This window comes from Oncorhynchus nerka, linkage group LG12 (assembly GCF_034236695.1).
Source record: "Oncorhynchus nerka isolate Pitt River linkage group LG12, Oner_Uvic_2.0, whole genome shotgun sequence".
Classification (NCBI taxonomy): domain Eukaryota; kingdom Metazoa; phylum Chordata; class Actinopteri; order Salmoniformes; family Salmonidae; genus Oncorhynchus; species Oncorhynchus nerka.
This window is the reverse complement of record NC_088407.1, coordinates 12,444,103-12,457,817: the sequence shown is the minus strand read 5'-3', so window position 1 is coordinate 12,457,817 and position 13,715 is coordinate 12,444,103. Positions and strand designations below refer to the sequence as shown.

Below are 13,715 nucleotides of genomic sequence, written 5' to 3'. Positions count from 1 at the left end.
GAGGACAGTTGTTAAAATGACAGATGTGGGGCATTTCGTGAAATTGTACTTCAGTATGGTTTCATAAACAAAGACATGCTGATGTGCCAGAATATTAAGTATCACATTGTCATAAGTATCAAAACAATATGTAGCTTTTCTGCAGAAAGAACCAGCCTCATAAATTTATGACTTTATCCTTTTTCTTCAGTGTGGCCCTAGTACTCTGTCATATAAACAAATACACATTCCATATGAATATAAAAACACAATGTGTAACATTATGTTCCTTTATTGAATAAGGACAAAACAAAGCAGGTAAACCATCAGCTCCTTTCGAAACTGAAGTCACAGTGACTCTACAAGATGGAAAGCACAGAATCCAAGCATATTATACAAAATGATACATACACATTCAAAGGTCTGTATATAACACACCCTGCATGTCTGCACACTAAAATAAATGCAGGACAAATCCATACACATCAACTGAACAGACAAATGAATGGATGCAGTAGCCTCCCTGCAGCCTTGTATTACACACAGTATACCGCACAAACATCATAAGAGGCCAAATTCGTCAAAAACGAACCCAAAAAAACCCAAATTCCTCTGCCACCGCAGGACATATTTAACCAAAATTGAAAGCACACATACTAACTAAAATAATTCAACACATATTGGTCCCTCAGCAGCCGGCCACTGTCGTCATCAGGGAAGATTGCCGGATTGTCCCAGTCCATGGCTGGTGGCACTCTGGGGCCCTCTCCTTCCTCAGGCAGGCCACATTGTGGAGGACAGCACAAGCCACAGTAATATCACATGCCCTAACAGGGCTGACCCTTAATTTGTGAAGGCAGTGAAAGCGTGCCTTCAGGAGGCCAAAGGTCATTTCAACTCTGGCCCTGGTATGGCATGGGCATGGTTGTAGGCCTGCTGTGCTTCCTGGGGGTCTGTGAAAGGTGTCAGGAGAAAAGGCTGGCAGCCATACCCCTGTCTCCCAGCAACACACCAGAGAATTCACCTGTCAACACAAAATCTCATCATTACTACCTCATAAACACAGTGATATTCTTGACACAGCCATGATGGTTATAAATAGGGGTTGTGTGGCTTACCTTGTGATAGATAGATTCAGAGGCCCGAAAGATTCTGGAGTCATGGACTGAGCCAGGCCATTTTGCCACAACATTGCTGATCACACAGTCAGCATTGCAGACCATCTGAAATCATAAGATGAGGAATATTACACCAATCAATGCACATCACTGGCAATGCAGAGTGTTCGTCAATGGACAATATCAAAAAGTTATGTTCACCTGAACATTAATGCTGTGAAAGGATTTCCTATTCACAAAATCAGCCTCATGGGCACCTGAGGGGCTTTTATCCTTATGTGTGTGCAGTCCACTGCACCAATGACATTGGGGAAACCTGTCACACAAAGTAATGAGTATCCTACTATGTGTTAACAGTTGTCCTGTAATTTGTAGATCCTCTTACCTGCAATCCTATAGAACTCCTCTTTGATGTCACAGAGTCTTCTGTGGCCAGGGAAGGAGATGAAGACATCTGCTAATGCTTTGATAGCCAGACACACACTCCTTATTGTGTGGCAAATTGTGGCCTTGTTCAGCTGTTCTGCATCCCCCACTGAGTACAGGAAGGCTCCACTAGCAAAAAAGCGCAAGGCCACACAAACCATTTGCTCCACACTCAGTGCATGGCTCCGTGCAGTGCGGTGCTTAATCCTGGGACCCAGTAGTCTGCATAGATACCTGATGCCATCTGCAGAAAACCTGTATCTTTCATATAGATGGTCATCAGGGAAGGCCAGTGGGTCCAACCGGTCCCTGAAGACCCTTTCTCGCCTGAAGGCTCTCCTCAGCACAAGTGCTTCTTCATCCACCACATCTCGCACGAATGGGCATGCCATTGTCAGAGCAGAAAGGAACACACAATTTTGGGCCTTCATATAGGCTAGTGGCCACACCTGGTGCTGGGGGGGTGGGCAAAAGAGGGCGATGCCTTATAACGATGACTTGGTTGTACTGATTGCTGGGAAAATAAATACAAAACTTAGAAAGATGCCACCGTCCTGTGTGCTCACAATAAGAGCTCATATGTCATGGCTCACTTGACTTTACGAGAATATACCTAATTTTTATTTTGAGCTGTGTCATCTTCTTGGAGCTGGGGGAGGAAAGAAAAATAATGATTAATACATTTGTGTTACAGTTAGCATACAGTGTACATTGAATGCATATCTCACCTCCCTCTCAAGTTTTTTTATTTCAAGGTCCAGTTTCCTAATTGTCCTCTTTTTTTTTCGGACTCCAGTGCAAGATTTTCCATCTTTTTCTTCTTGTACTGAATGTCTATGTCTGCCAGTTCTATTTGGCGCCGGAGGTGGTTGCCATACAACTTTCTGATAGCTTGTGAGCTCTGTGAACACAATACAATTAGCGCAGCTGGAATTTGGCAGGATGTGGTGTCCTTTTATTAATACGCACTATGTTGCCAGGCTGGTTTTCCCACTGTATAGCATCTGGGTCCTGTAAAAGAAAATAGATTTTTTGATTTTGATGAGGACTCCTCACCATCGTAGAGTAAATAGTACTTTCACAGTCTTAACATGATACCTCATGCCTTCTGGAATCCAGAGAGATGGTCTCCTCCTCATCATCGTCTCCATCATGTGCTGTTGCTGCTGCACTGGGGCCTTCACCCTATCACATTTAATCGGATTCATATTGAAGCTAGTAGACAAGACATGCCAGGCCTACAGTATGCCTTTGATGGAGTACTCACTGGATCAGCATCGTCTGGTGCTTGTGCTGGTGGCTCTAACAGGAACACAGTGCTGCCAGGCACTGCAAGGCAATAGGTAAACCAAAGTCAGACAGTCCAAATTGATTCAATATGAATGTGGTTGTATCCCATGTAGAGATGGAAGGACATACCTTGAATGAAGCGGGTGGCATCTTGGGAGGAACCTATGCTCGTCTCTTTCCCCCCAGGGATCCCCTCTAAGACGGGCCTGCCTTTATTTAGCTCCAAGGCCATGTCCTCTGCTGGGGTAAGGTCAGCCTTTGGTGACCCACCACCCGTGCCTTGTCTGTGGGTATTCTTTTTCACTGCTAAAACAGTACAGACAATGTGTGAGCAGGCACCTTCTGGGTACAATATATGCTTGTGCTTTGTTAAATATTAGTCAGGGACCATACCATTCTGCAGAATGTTCTTGTATTTGATTTTGACCTGCTGCCATGTCCGTTTTGGCCCGTTCATGTTTAATCTACACACACACACACACACACACACACACACACACACACACACACATTTAATGGAGTCACACTGCAAAAAATTACTTGGTATTTTTGTCTTGTTTTCAGTAAAAATATCAAAAAATGTATCATAGCTTTATACAGTGTGATGGAGTTACTTTACACAATTTCACTCATATCTGCAGTGCATTTCAATTAAAAATTTAACCGTTTCATAATTACAGTACAACTGCATTTTTGGAGATGTGAATTAAATATTTGAATTGTAATTGTGATGTTTCAGCGGAGCGGTGAGTGTGTAATTGTGCACTACTTACGCATTCAGGCAGTCTGCAATACTTTGCCACGCTTTTTCTCTTTGCTTTATCACTGTGGCGGTGTTGCCTTTCTTCTTAATTATATCTTTTACCTCCTCGTATGCCTCCATGAGGATTTGTGCTTCCGACGGGGAAAAGTACGCGGCTCTAGTTGCCATGGTAAATCAGTTAATCTGTGATCTGTGGCGGGGTCTATTTGAGTGAGCCGTGAGCGCGCACCTATCCAGGATTGGTTTCACCTGGCTTAATGAATCCGTGTCTGCTCATCCTGGCTTGGTCTTTGTGCAACCAATTAAGCCTGGACGCACATGTTTTGGCTTCATTGAGCTCAGCTGAGTCATTTATCCCGGATGTCTTAATTCTACTTTTGTGCAACAGGCCCCTGGTCTTTCCATGACAGCCTGGTTAATCCAGGTGAAAGCTGTCTCCTTATTGATTGTTAAATACACTTCATATTCCCTGATTGAAGTGTATTTAACAAGTTACATCAATAAGGGACTTTAGCTTTCGTCTGGATTAACATGGTCAGTCTGTCATGGAAAAAGCAGGTGTCCTTAAATGTTTTGTATGAAGGATTTTTAAGCCTTGACAATTGGGACATGGATTGTGTAAGAGTGCCATTCAGAGGCAACTCAATATTAGGAAGGTGTCCTTAATGTTTGCTATTTGATGCTATGGCATCTCAAGAGGGACAAACTGTAAAGTTTTTTTCAACCAAAGGGAGTATGCAAGACACAAGTTTGCTTCACCTGGTTCTGCTAGGAGCAAACCGAACCTAGTATGTGGACGCCTTAAGCCTAACGCAGTTCCACCTCAGAGAGATTAAAGTAGACGGCAAGCGTCAAAGTAATTGATTTATGACCCTGCGTCATGATGACCTGTGCATGTCCAAATATGGGCCTCCGGCCCCGTCCATCCTGTTCCTGTGGTCACGTGTTACAACCCCTATGTGGATGTCGGGTTAAAGCGGATCTGATTTAATAGAGCCCTAGGTGTTTTGAGTTGGATAGGGTGTTGTAACAGGTAGTCAAATGTTGCACATGTTTGGAATTCTATATAGTGTCTGACTTCTAAATAGCAGAATATTTTGAATTATCTTTCAAATTGGTTCTTTAACTGTTTAAATGGTGGAAATTGCTTCTCGATGTCTAGGTCTTCAATTATGGCCTGCCTCTTCTCCCTCCATTCAACAAACACCTTATCAGACCAAGGTGGAACAAAATAATGATTAAAACATATCGGGAGTGTATATAGTGGTATCCGTCACCTTATAAACATGTTTAATCTGGTTTAGAATTCTGAAAGAATTTCTCAAAACAAAGTTATTGTCTGTCAGTTTGTTTGGACACTCTGCTTTGGAGAAAAGCATGGCTGGAAGAGGGGAATTTATTATGAACCTGCCTTCCATATTTAGACTGACTCCCCCTTGTGGCTAAAACATTAGGGAAACTGTCATAGAAAATCGTTTATCAAATATAACACTTACAAGAACTTGTGAATTCAATAAAGGCTTTTAAATACAGAATATCAGAAGCCGAGCTGGTCCGCGGAACAACTCCCTTCCCTGAGCTCTGGCTCTGTATTTATACACACATAACATATGAATCCATCCCACATATAAATGTGGTAACCTCCCTTAGTCCATCCGCCACCATTATCTTTCAATCTGTCCATCCTGCTTGTTCACGCCCAATAACACCCATATCTGCCTTGGTTAAGTTTATAATGGTGGCAGGACCTCCTATCCCAAAAATTGGGAGACAGCTGATTGAGGACCTTATTTAATGTAGAATGTGTTTGTTTTCTATGACAGTGTTTTGTATCGGTTCTTTGCTTTTCATAGTGTATTGAATGTGTGTATTTGTGTAATTACAGGGCTCATCTGTAAAAGAGACCTTGGTCTCAGCATGTGTAACGCTAGCTTAGTTAGCGGTGGTGCGCGCTCGCTAAATAGCGTTTGCTCTGCAAGGGCCGCGGCTTTTGTGGAGCGATGGGTAACGATGCTTCGTGGGTGACTGTTGTTGATGTGTGCAGAGGGTCCCTGGTTCGAGCCCGGGTATGGGCGAGGGGACGGTTTAAAGTTATACTGTTACACATGCCTCCCTGTTAAAATAAAGGTTAAACAAACATTCTGACCTCATTCAAACTAATGCTACACAGTCGACTCCTGATGAAAATGGATTATTCCAGATTATCCTATATTTATGATATTAATCCACTGTTTGTCTACATGGAATGATCATTTCCCTTTTACCAGGCTGCCATGCACAGTAGTAAACCTCCATCCAGCTTTCGGCGCTGTTGTTCCTTTCCGGGTTTGCCACCAACTAGTTTGAACCGATGTATCACAGATAGAACAATGTGACAGATATTTCACCGGATATATAAATGTGAAGCATCTGCTTGGCGTTCCCACTCGTTACCAAATATGGTAGTGAGAGGAAGCACAGTGCCCGGCAGTGAGAGAAGATAGATTTTGGCCGAAATTATTCAAATGTTCTCATTATTGGATCTCAATTAAGTTTTCTGTTCCCAAAGCTAAGCTTTGAAGACTTTATCCTGTGCAAAAGTCTTTCAACATCGCTTTGTCTAAAAGGAGCGCAAAGGCGAATTTAGTTATTGCACACGGATAGGCGTTCCCTAACGGAAAAGTGCGGATGTATGCTAGAACGGTCCAATAGGATCTCGTTAGCTCGTGCATGGCTCTGCCCACCGCCTTGCTTGTTCTGCCCACTATGACTAATTTATTCCCATTGGAAACGAAAGGTTGTGGTCTATCTTGGTTTAGTTATGCAAGTCTTTGGAGCTATTTTCCTAAATTCCTTGACTAGAACACGGAAGTAGGATTGGATACGACTGTGTCACAGACAGAAGGGGATTTAGTTATACATGTCTTTGACTTTGTTTTGAATTCCCTGCGTAGAGTAACGAAAGATCAACTGACTAAACTGAAGACTGAAAATGTCTAAACTACAGTTGCTGCGTGTGTTTTTGAATGATCGTTTAACGGCGGCTGCTGTAGAGATTTTCGGGGCAGTTGAGAAAACGGTAGTGGAGTACCAGGAGGAGAATGATCGGCTACGGAGCCTGTTGCGGATCACACCGGAGGTACCACTATGTAGAATAGGTTCGTATTTAGATACATACTGGTAGCGAGCAATAGTTAGTTCTACCTTATTGATAAGCCATTTGTGCTAAAAGTGATCACCATATAGTACCCTTTAAGAAGCTGTTTTTAAACCACGCATGGATAAAAACATTGTCATAAAAAAACAGGAAGTGATTTGAATGTATTCTTTAAAAAATGGAACCGCTTTTAGAAATTAATCTTATTCTCCAGGCTGTATCACATCCGGCTGTGATTGGGAGTCCCATAGGGCGCACAATTGGCCTAGCGTCGTCCAGGTTAGGGTTTGGCCAGGGTAGGCCGTCATTGTATATAATAATTTGTTCTTAACTGACTTGCCTAGTTAAATTTTAAAAAATTAAAAATAATATTATTATCTTCAATTCATTCAGAAGTAGTTGAAAGATTTTTTAATTTTTAATTTAACCAGGTAGGCCAGTTGAGAACAAGTTCTCATTTACAACTGCAACCTGGCCAAGATAAAACAAAGCAGTGCGACCAAAAAACAACAACACAGAGTTACACATGGAATAAATAAATGTACAGTCAATAACAATAGAAAAATCTATATACAGTGTGTGCAAATGGAGTAAGGAGGTAAGGCAATACATAGGCCATTGTAGCGAAGTAATTACAATTTAGCAAATTAACACTGGAGTGATTGATGTGCAAGTAGAGATACTGGTGTGCAAAAGAGAGAAAAAAAGAGTAAATAAACAATATGGGGATGAGGTAGGTAGATTGGATGGGCTATTTACAGATGGGCTGTGTACAGCTGCAGCGATCAGTAAGCTGCTCAGATAGCTGATGCTCACAGTTAGTGAGGGAGATATAAGTCTCCAACTTCAGCGATATTTGCAATTCGTTCAAGTCATTGGCAGCAGAGAAGTGGAAGGAAAGGCAGCTAAAGGAGGTGTTGGGTTTGGGGATGACCAGTGAGATATACCTGCTGGAGCGCGTGCTACGGGTGGGTGCTGCTATGGTAACCAGTGAGCTGAGATAAGGCGGAGCTATACCTAGCAAAGACTTATAGATGACATGGAGCCAGTGGGTTTGGCGACGAATATGAAGCGAGGGCCAGCCGACTAGAGCATACAAAACGGATGGCACTGTGATAGACTGCATCCAGTTTGCTGAGTAGAGTGTTGGAGGCTATTTTGTAAATGACATCGCCGAAGTCGAGGATTGGTAGGCTAGTCAGTTTTACGAGGGTATGTTTGGCAGCGTGAGTGAATGAGGCTTTGTTGCGAAATAAGAAGCTGATTCTAGATTTCATTTTGGATTGGAGATGCTTAATATGAGTCTGGAAGGAGTTTTTACAGTCTAGCCAGACACCTAGTTTTTAGCCAGATTCTAGTTTTACAATTATTTAATTGGAGATACAGTTTATCCAGTCTTGAATTTACTGTCTTTAATCCAAATTGACCACAACCCTGATGTCTGAAGTCTAGGTAACCTCTGCTCCTCCTCTCCTTCCCTCCAGACTCCCTGCAGCTCTCTGTCTCTGAAGAGGAGGTTCCCCCTGAGCAGCAGCACTGTGAGCAGGAGTGGAGCCCCAGTCTGGGGCAGAAGGACCCAGGGCCCACACAGATTAAAGAGGAAGAGGAGGAAGTCAGGACCAGTCAGGAGGAAGAGCAGTTTCAAGGTCTGGAGCCTGATATCATGGAGTTCATATTCACTCCTTCAGGTGTGAAAAGTGAATGTGATCAGGAGGACCCACTTCAGTCCTTGACTCTTCCCCAAACCCAGACTGTCGAGAACAGAGAGAGAGACTCTAAACCAGTGGATCTGAAACCTTTTGCCACTGTGACCCACATTAAAGGTCTTGACATTCACTGTGACCGTACAGATACACAAAATATTGCCTTCAGCCACAGCTCAGCCGTAAGCAGAGACCCAGTAGGACTCGACAACAGCCCACCATTGCATCCTAAACCACCATTGGATCCAAACCCACCAATGGGGGAACACTGTTCCAAACTCAGCACCACGTCTAGAAAAACTCACCACTGCCGTGACTGTGGTGCAACGTTTCCTCTGAAAGCTGAACTGCAGAGGCACGTGACTCTTACCAAGAATATAATCAGCGAATGCCGCTTCTGCAATAAACAATACAATTCCACCTGTAAATTGAAGGCCCATATCCAACTCTGTCACATTGAGATATCCTGCACATGCCCTGTTTGTGGCAAGACCATCAAACACAAAGGAGATCTGTCCAGGCACATGAGTATTCACACAGGAGAGAAACCATTTAGCTGTGGTGACTGTGGGAAAAGCTTCAATCAGAAGGGGCACCTGAACTTGCACATACTGAGTCACACAGGAGAGAAACCATTTAACTGTGGTGATTGTGGGAAAAGCTTCTATCAGAAGGGAGACCTAGGGAATCATATGCTGACTCACACACAAGAGAAACCATTTAGCTGTGGTGACTGTGGGAAAAGCTTCTATCAGAAGGGACACCTTACAGATCATATACGGACTCACACAGGAGAGAAACCATTTAGCTGTGGTGATTGTGGGAAAAGCTTCAATTTGAAGGGAAACCTAAGAAAGCATAAACTGACTCACACAGGAGAGAAACCATTTAGCTGTGGTGACTGTGGCAAAAGCTTCAGTCAAAAGACTAACCTGCTGACGCATGTCAAAAACATCCACAAAGGAAGAAAACAGGATGAATAGTGAAAGAATAAAGAAAATTAGGATAAATATGTTCAGTCAGAAGATAGGAATAACAGGCAGGATGTGGACAACACTCGTAGGAAAGGAAAGCTACTCTGGATAATTTATGCGGTTGGTTCGAGATCAATAGATGGTGGTGTGATGGATTTACTATTGTAAAACATTCTATATGAATACAGTTTGATTTGAATTATGATGTAATGCTTAAACATTACACAGCATTGTAGGAAGCTCACAGGTCTGCTGTTCTGTCTGATGTTTTCAGGTTATTAGAAACAAGGAATTCCTGGTAATTTGTTTTCGAATGTCTCTCAGGTGATGAGAGAATGGTCTGACTGATGCCATTGACACATTAAAACGTTAAAACACTTTCTGTAAAATATCTCATCAAACTATTTCCCATCGATTTTTGACCAAATCTTGCTCATTCATGATATTGATTTCAGATTTTATGGAGTAATGATATACAGTAGACTCCTGATAATTGATTAAAAGCATTCCAGGTGAAGCTGGTTGAGAGAAAATAGTCAAAATAAAGAAAAACCCTTGGTACTATATAGTACCAGTCAACATTTTGGACACACCTACTCATTCAAGGGTTTTTCTTTATTTTTACTATTTTCTACATTTTTACATTTTCTACAATAATTTTCACATAGATTTTTAAGGTTAATATATATAAAAATCTAAAGGATGTAATTCAACCAGACAGCGCCCCGATATCATGGTAAAAGGCCACACTTCCCACAGTAAATGGCGAGACCTGCTACACTATGAAACCACACACCATTACAGAGACTTTAATATTACCGCCAGCAATTGATATGGTGAAACCAATGTGAGGGGAGACAGACACACAGAAACTCACATCAATACCTTTGTCAGATAACACTGTTACACTAAGAATTTATGTTACCCAATTATGATAATAATATTACGTATTGGATCACTAAAAAATACAACTTTAACATTACCGTGTAGTTTACCAATAAAATGGTCTGATGGTGAAGTGGACATACTCAGTATACATATCCCTAAATAAATGCATCTCACTACAATACATTTTAATAGAAAGTTAGCAAAAAAAAATAGATAAGATCTTGCTATCTTGGAAAGGAAAATACATTTTTATTTGTGGAAAAATCACCCCGATTAAATCTTTTGTCATATCTCAGGTTACCCTGATTTAAATCTTTAGTCATATCCCAGTTTACCCTGATTTAAATCTTTAGTCATATCCCAGTTTGCCCTGATTAAATCTTTTGTCATATCTCAGGTTACCCTGATTTAAATCTTTAGTCATATCCCAGTTTGCCCTGATTAAATCTTTAGTCATATCCCAAGTTGCCCTGATTAAATCTTTAGTCATATCCCAGTTTACCCTGATTATTATTATTTTATTTTTTATCTTTATTTAACTAGGCAAGATCAGTTAAGAACAAATTCTTATTTTCAATGACGGCCTAGGAACAGTGTGTTAACTGCCTGTTCAGGGGCAGAACGACAGATTTGTACCTTGTCAGCTCAGGGGTTTGAACTTGCAACCTTCCAGTTACTAGTCCAACGCTCTAACCACTAGGCTACCCTAGTCATATCCCAGTTTACCCTGATTAAATCTTTAGTCATTTCCCAGTTTGCTTATGGACTTGCCTACACCTAGCGACCAGTTTATTTTAAATTATCTCAGAAAAAAATATTCAGTTTTATTTGGAACGGCAAGCCAGTCAAAAATAAACGGGCCTATTTATATAATGAATATGAATTTGGTGGGCAGAAATGATCAAATATTAAAGCATTAGACCTCTCACTAACAGATCATGAATCATGTCTCACCTGATGTTCAAGAATGGCCTTTTTCCCTTTTTTCAGATTACAATCTCTCACTTTCGGTTATTTGAAAATGAAATAATCTCCAAAATATTGCTATTTTTTTTAAACAAGCAATAGAAAGTTGGTTGCAATTTCAGTTTAATCCACCAGAAAATAACAAATAATAAAACAAATATTATGATTTAACTCGTTGATTAAAAACATACATTATTAAAAAAAGATATGAATAATCTTTGTAAAGGATATCATAAATAGGACTGGTAGAGTTATGTCACACATGCAGCTAACAAAAATATATGGAAATGTCTACTCTATTCAAAATTACAACCAACTAATTGCAGCATTACTGCAAAAATCGTATAGGCAAGTGGAAGGGGGAAAAAAGTATATCGGCCCTGCATTGAAGAGCAACGTTGATTAAAGAACATTGGGCTAAATGGAAAAAGTATACCCGTTTCATTTAAGGACCAAAACATTTACAACTGTGCCATATAGTTGGGAAGAGATTTTTGATGTACCGATTCCATGGCACATGGTTTATGAATTGAGAAGCAAAACGATGCTGGATTCAAAATGCTGAATTTTTCAATTTAAATGATTATACAAAATTCTTGCAACCAATTGAATGTTATATATATGGGGGATACAACCTTACCAGCTCTGCAGAGTTTTGCTGCTTAGTTAAATATATGGCAAATAGAAATAAAACTGGGTGGACGTTAGTTATGACTGCTTTGTGTCATGTGCTGTTGTCTCTAAACTTCTTGCCATTTGTGCTGTCGTCTGTGGCCAATAATGTGCTGTTACCATATGTTTTGTGCTGCTACCATGTTGCGTTGCTATCATGCTGTGTTGTCATGTGTTGCTGCCTTGCTATGTTGTCTTAGTTCTCTCTTCATGTAGTGTTGTCTCTACTGTCGTAATGTGTGTTTTGTCCTATATTTATATATTTATTCCAGCCCCCGTCCCAGCAGGAGGCCTTTTCCCTTTTGGTAGGCCGTCGTTGTAGATAAGAATTTGTTCTTAACTGACTTGCCTATTTAAATAAAAATCAGAAATAGATGGGAGAGGTGAAGGTTAGAGGAAGGATAGGAGTAAAAACAAACAAAATACAACTTCTGTAAAAAATGGATTGTGTCCGTAAAATGTATATAGTATGTATAAGCTGGAAGTAGAAGCCTAAATGTTGTTGTTCATGAGTTTACTCCAATTAGGGGAGGAGTGGTAGGGTTAGGGGAAAATACAGGGAAACATATTTTTAAAAGATGTATATACAGTGTATATGGAAAGTATATTCAGACCTCTTGACTTTTTCCACATTTTGCAACATTATAGCCTTATTCTAGAATGGATTAAATTGCTAAAAAAAAAAAATATCTACACACAATATCCCATAATGACAAAGCAAAAACTGTTTTTTTAGAATGTTTTGCACATTTTTAAAATAAACTGAAATATCTCATTTACATTAGTATTCAGATCCTTTACTCAATACTTTGTTGTAGCACCTTTGGCAGTGATTACAGCATTGAGTCTTCTAGGGTATGACGCTACAGGTTTGGCACACCTATATTTGGCGATTTTTTTCTCCCATTCTTCTCTGCAGATCCTCTCAAGCTCTGTCAGATTAGATGGGGAGAGTCGCTGCACAGGGTTCAAGTCCGGGCTCTGGCTGGGCCACTCAAGGACATTCAGAGACTTGTCCCGAAGCCACTCCTGTGTTGTCTTTACTGTGTGCTTACGGTCATTGTCCTGTTGGAAGGTGAACCTTTGCCCAAGTCTGTCCCTGCCACTGAAAAACATCCGACAGCATGATGCTGCCACCACCATGCTTCAGCGTAGGCATGGTGCCAGGTTCCTCCAGACGTGACGCTTGGCATTCAGGCCAAAGAGTTCAATGTTGGTTTCCTCAGACTAGAGAATCTTGTTTCTCATGTTCTGAGAGTCCTTTAGGTGACTTTTGGCAAACTCCAAGTGGTCTGTCATGTGCCTTTTACTGAGGAGTGGCTTCCATCTGGCCACTCTACCTTACAGACCTGATTGGTTGAGTGCTGCAGACATGGTTGTTCTTCTGGAAGGTTCTCTTATCTCCACAGAGGAACTCTAGAGTTCTGTCAGAGTGACCGTCGGGTTCTTGGTCACCTCCCTGACCAAGACCCTTCTCCCCCGATTTCTCAGTTTGGCCGGGGGGCCAGCTCTAGGAAGAGTCTTGGTGGTTCCAAACTTCTTCAGTTTAAGAATGATAGGGGCCACTTTGTTCTTGAGGACCTTCAATGCTGCAGACACTTTTTGGTACCCTTCCTCAGATCTGTGCCTCGACACAATCCTGTCTCGGAGCTCTAAGGACAATTCCTTTGGACCTCATGGCTTGGTTTTTGCTCTGACATGCACTGTCAAGTGTGGGACCTTATATTGACAGGTGTGGTGTGTGCCTTTCCAAATCATGTCCAATCAATTGAACGTCCACCTGTGGACTCCAATCAAGTT

The 13,715-nt window shown here is 41.3% G+C and overlaps 2 protein-coding genes across 4 annotated transcripts; one reads left to right on the top strand and one right to left on the bottom strand.

Annotated features, from left to right (window-relative positions):
• Window positions 1–1,112: 1,112 nt before the first annotated feature.
• LOC135574160 (myb/SANT-like DNA-binding domain-containing protein 4) lies at window positions 1,113–3,971 on the bottom strand. Of its 3 annotated transcripts, XM_065025057.1 has the most exons (10): window positions 3,587–3,971; window positions 3,207–3,277; window positions 2,943–3,119; window positions 2,791–2,852; window positions 2,622–2,708; window positions 2,493–2,534; window positions 2,252–2,424; window positions 2,137–2,172; window positions 1,483–2,037; window positions 1,113–1,202 (listed from the first exon to the last, which is right to left on the bottom strand). In XM_065025057.1, the coding sequence occupies exons 1-7, from the start codon at window positions 3,742–3,744 to the stop codon at window positions 2,269–2,271; spliced, it is 753 nt and encodes a 250-aa protein (XP_064881129.1). In that variant the 5' UTR covers window positions 3,745–3,971; the 3' UTR covers window positions 1,113–1,202; window positions 1,483–2,037; window positions 2,137–2,172; window positions 2,252–2,268. The 3 variants fall into 3 exon arrangements, with proteins under 3 accessions (XP_064881129.1, XP_064881128.1, XP_064881130.1); XM_065025056.1 differs by having other exon boundaries at window positions 1,483–2,172; XM_065025058.1 differs by having other exon boundaries at window positions 1,483–2,172; window positions 3,207–3,971.
• Window positions 3,972–6,394: 2,423 nt separating this feature from the next.
• LOC115137864 (zinc finger protein 184-like) lies at window positions 6,395–11,950 on the top strand. Its single transcript, XM_029674142.2, has 2 exons — window positions 6,395–6,713; window positions 8,197–11,950. The coding sequence occupies exons 1-2, from the start codon at window positions 6,548–6,550 to the stop codon at window positions 9,396–9,398; spliced, it is 1,368 nt and encodes a 455-aa protein (XP_029530002.1). The 5' UTR covers window positions 6,395–6,547; the 3' UTR covers window positions 9,399–11,950.
• Window positions 11,951–13,715: the final 1,765 nt, after the last annotated feature.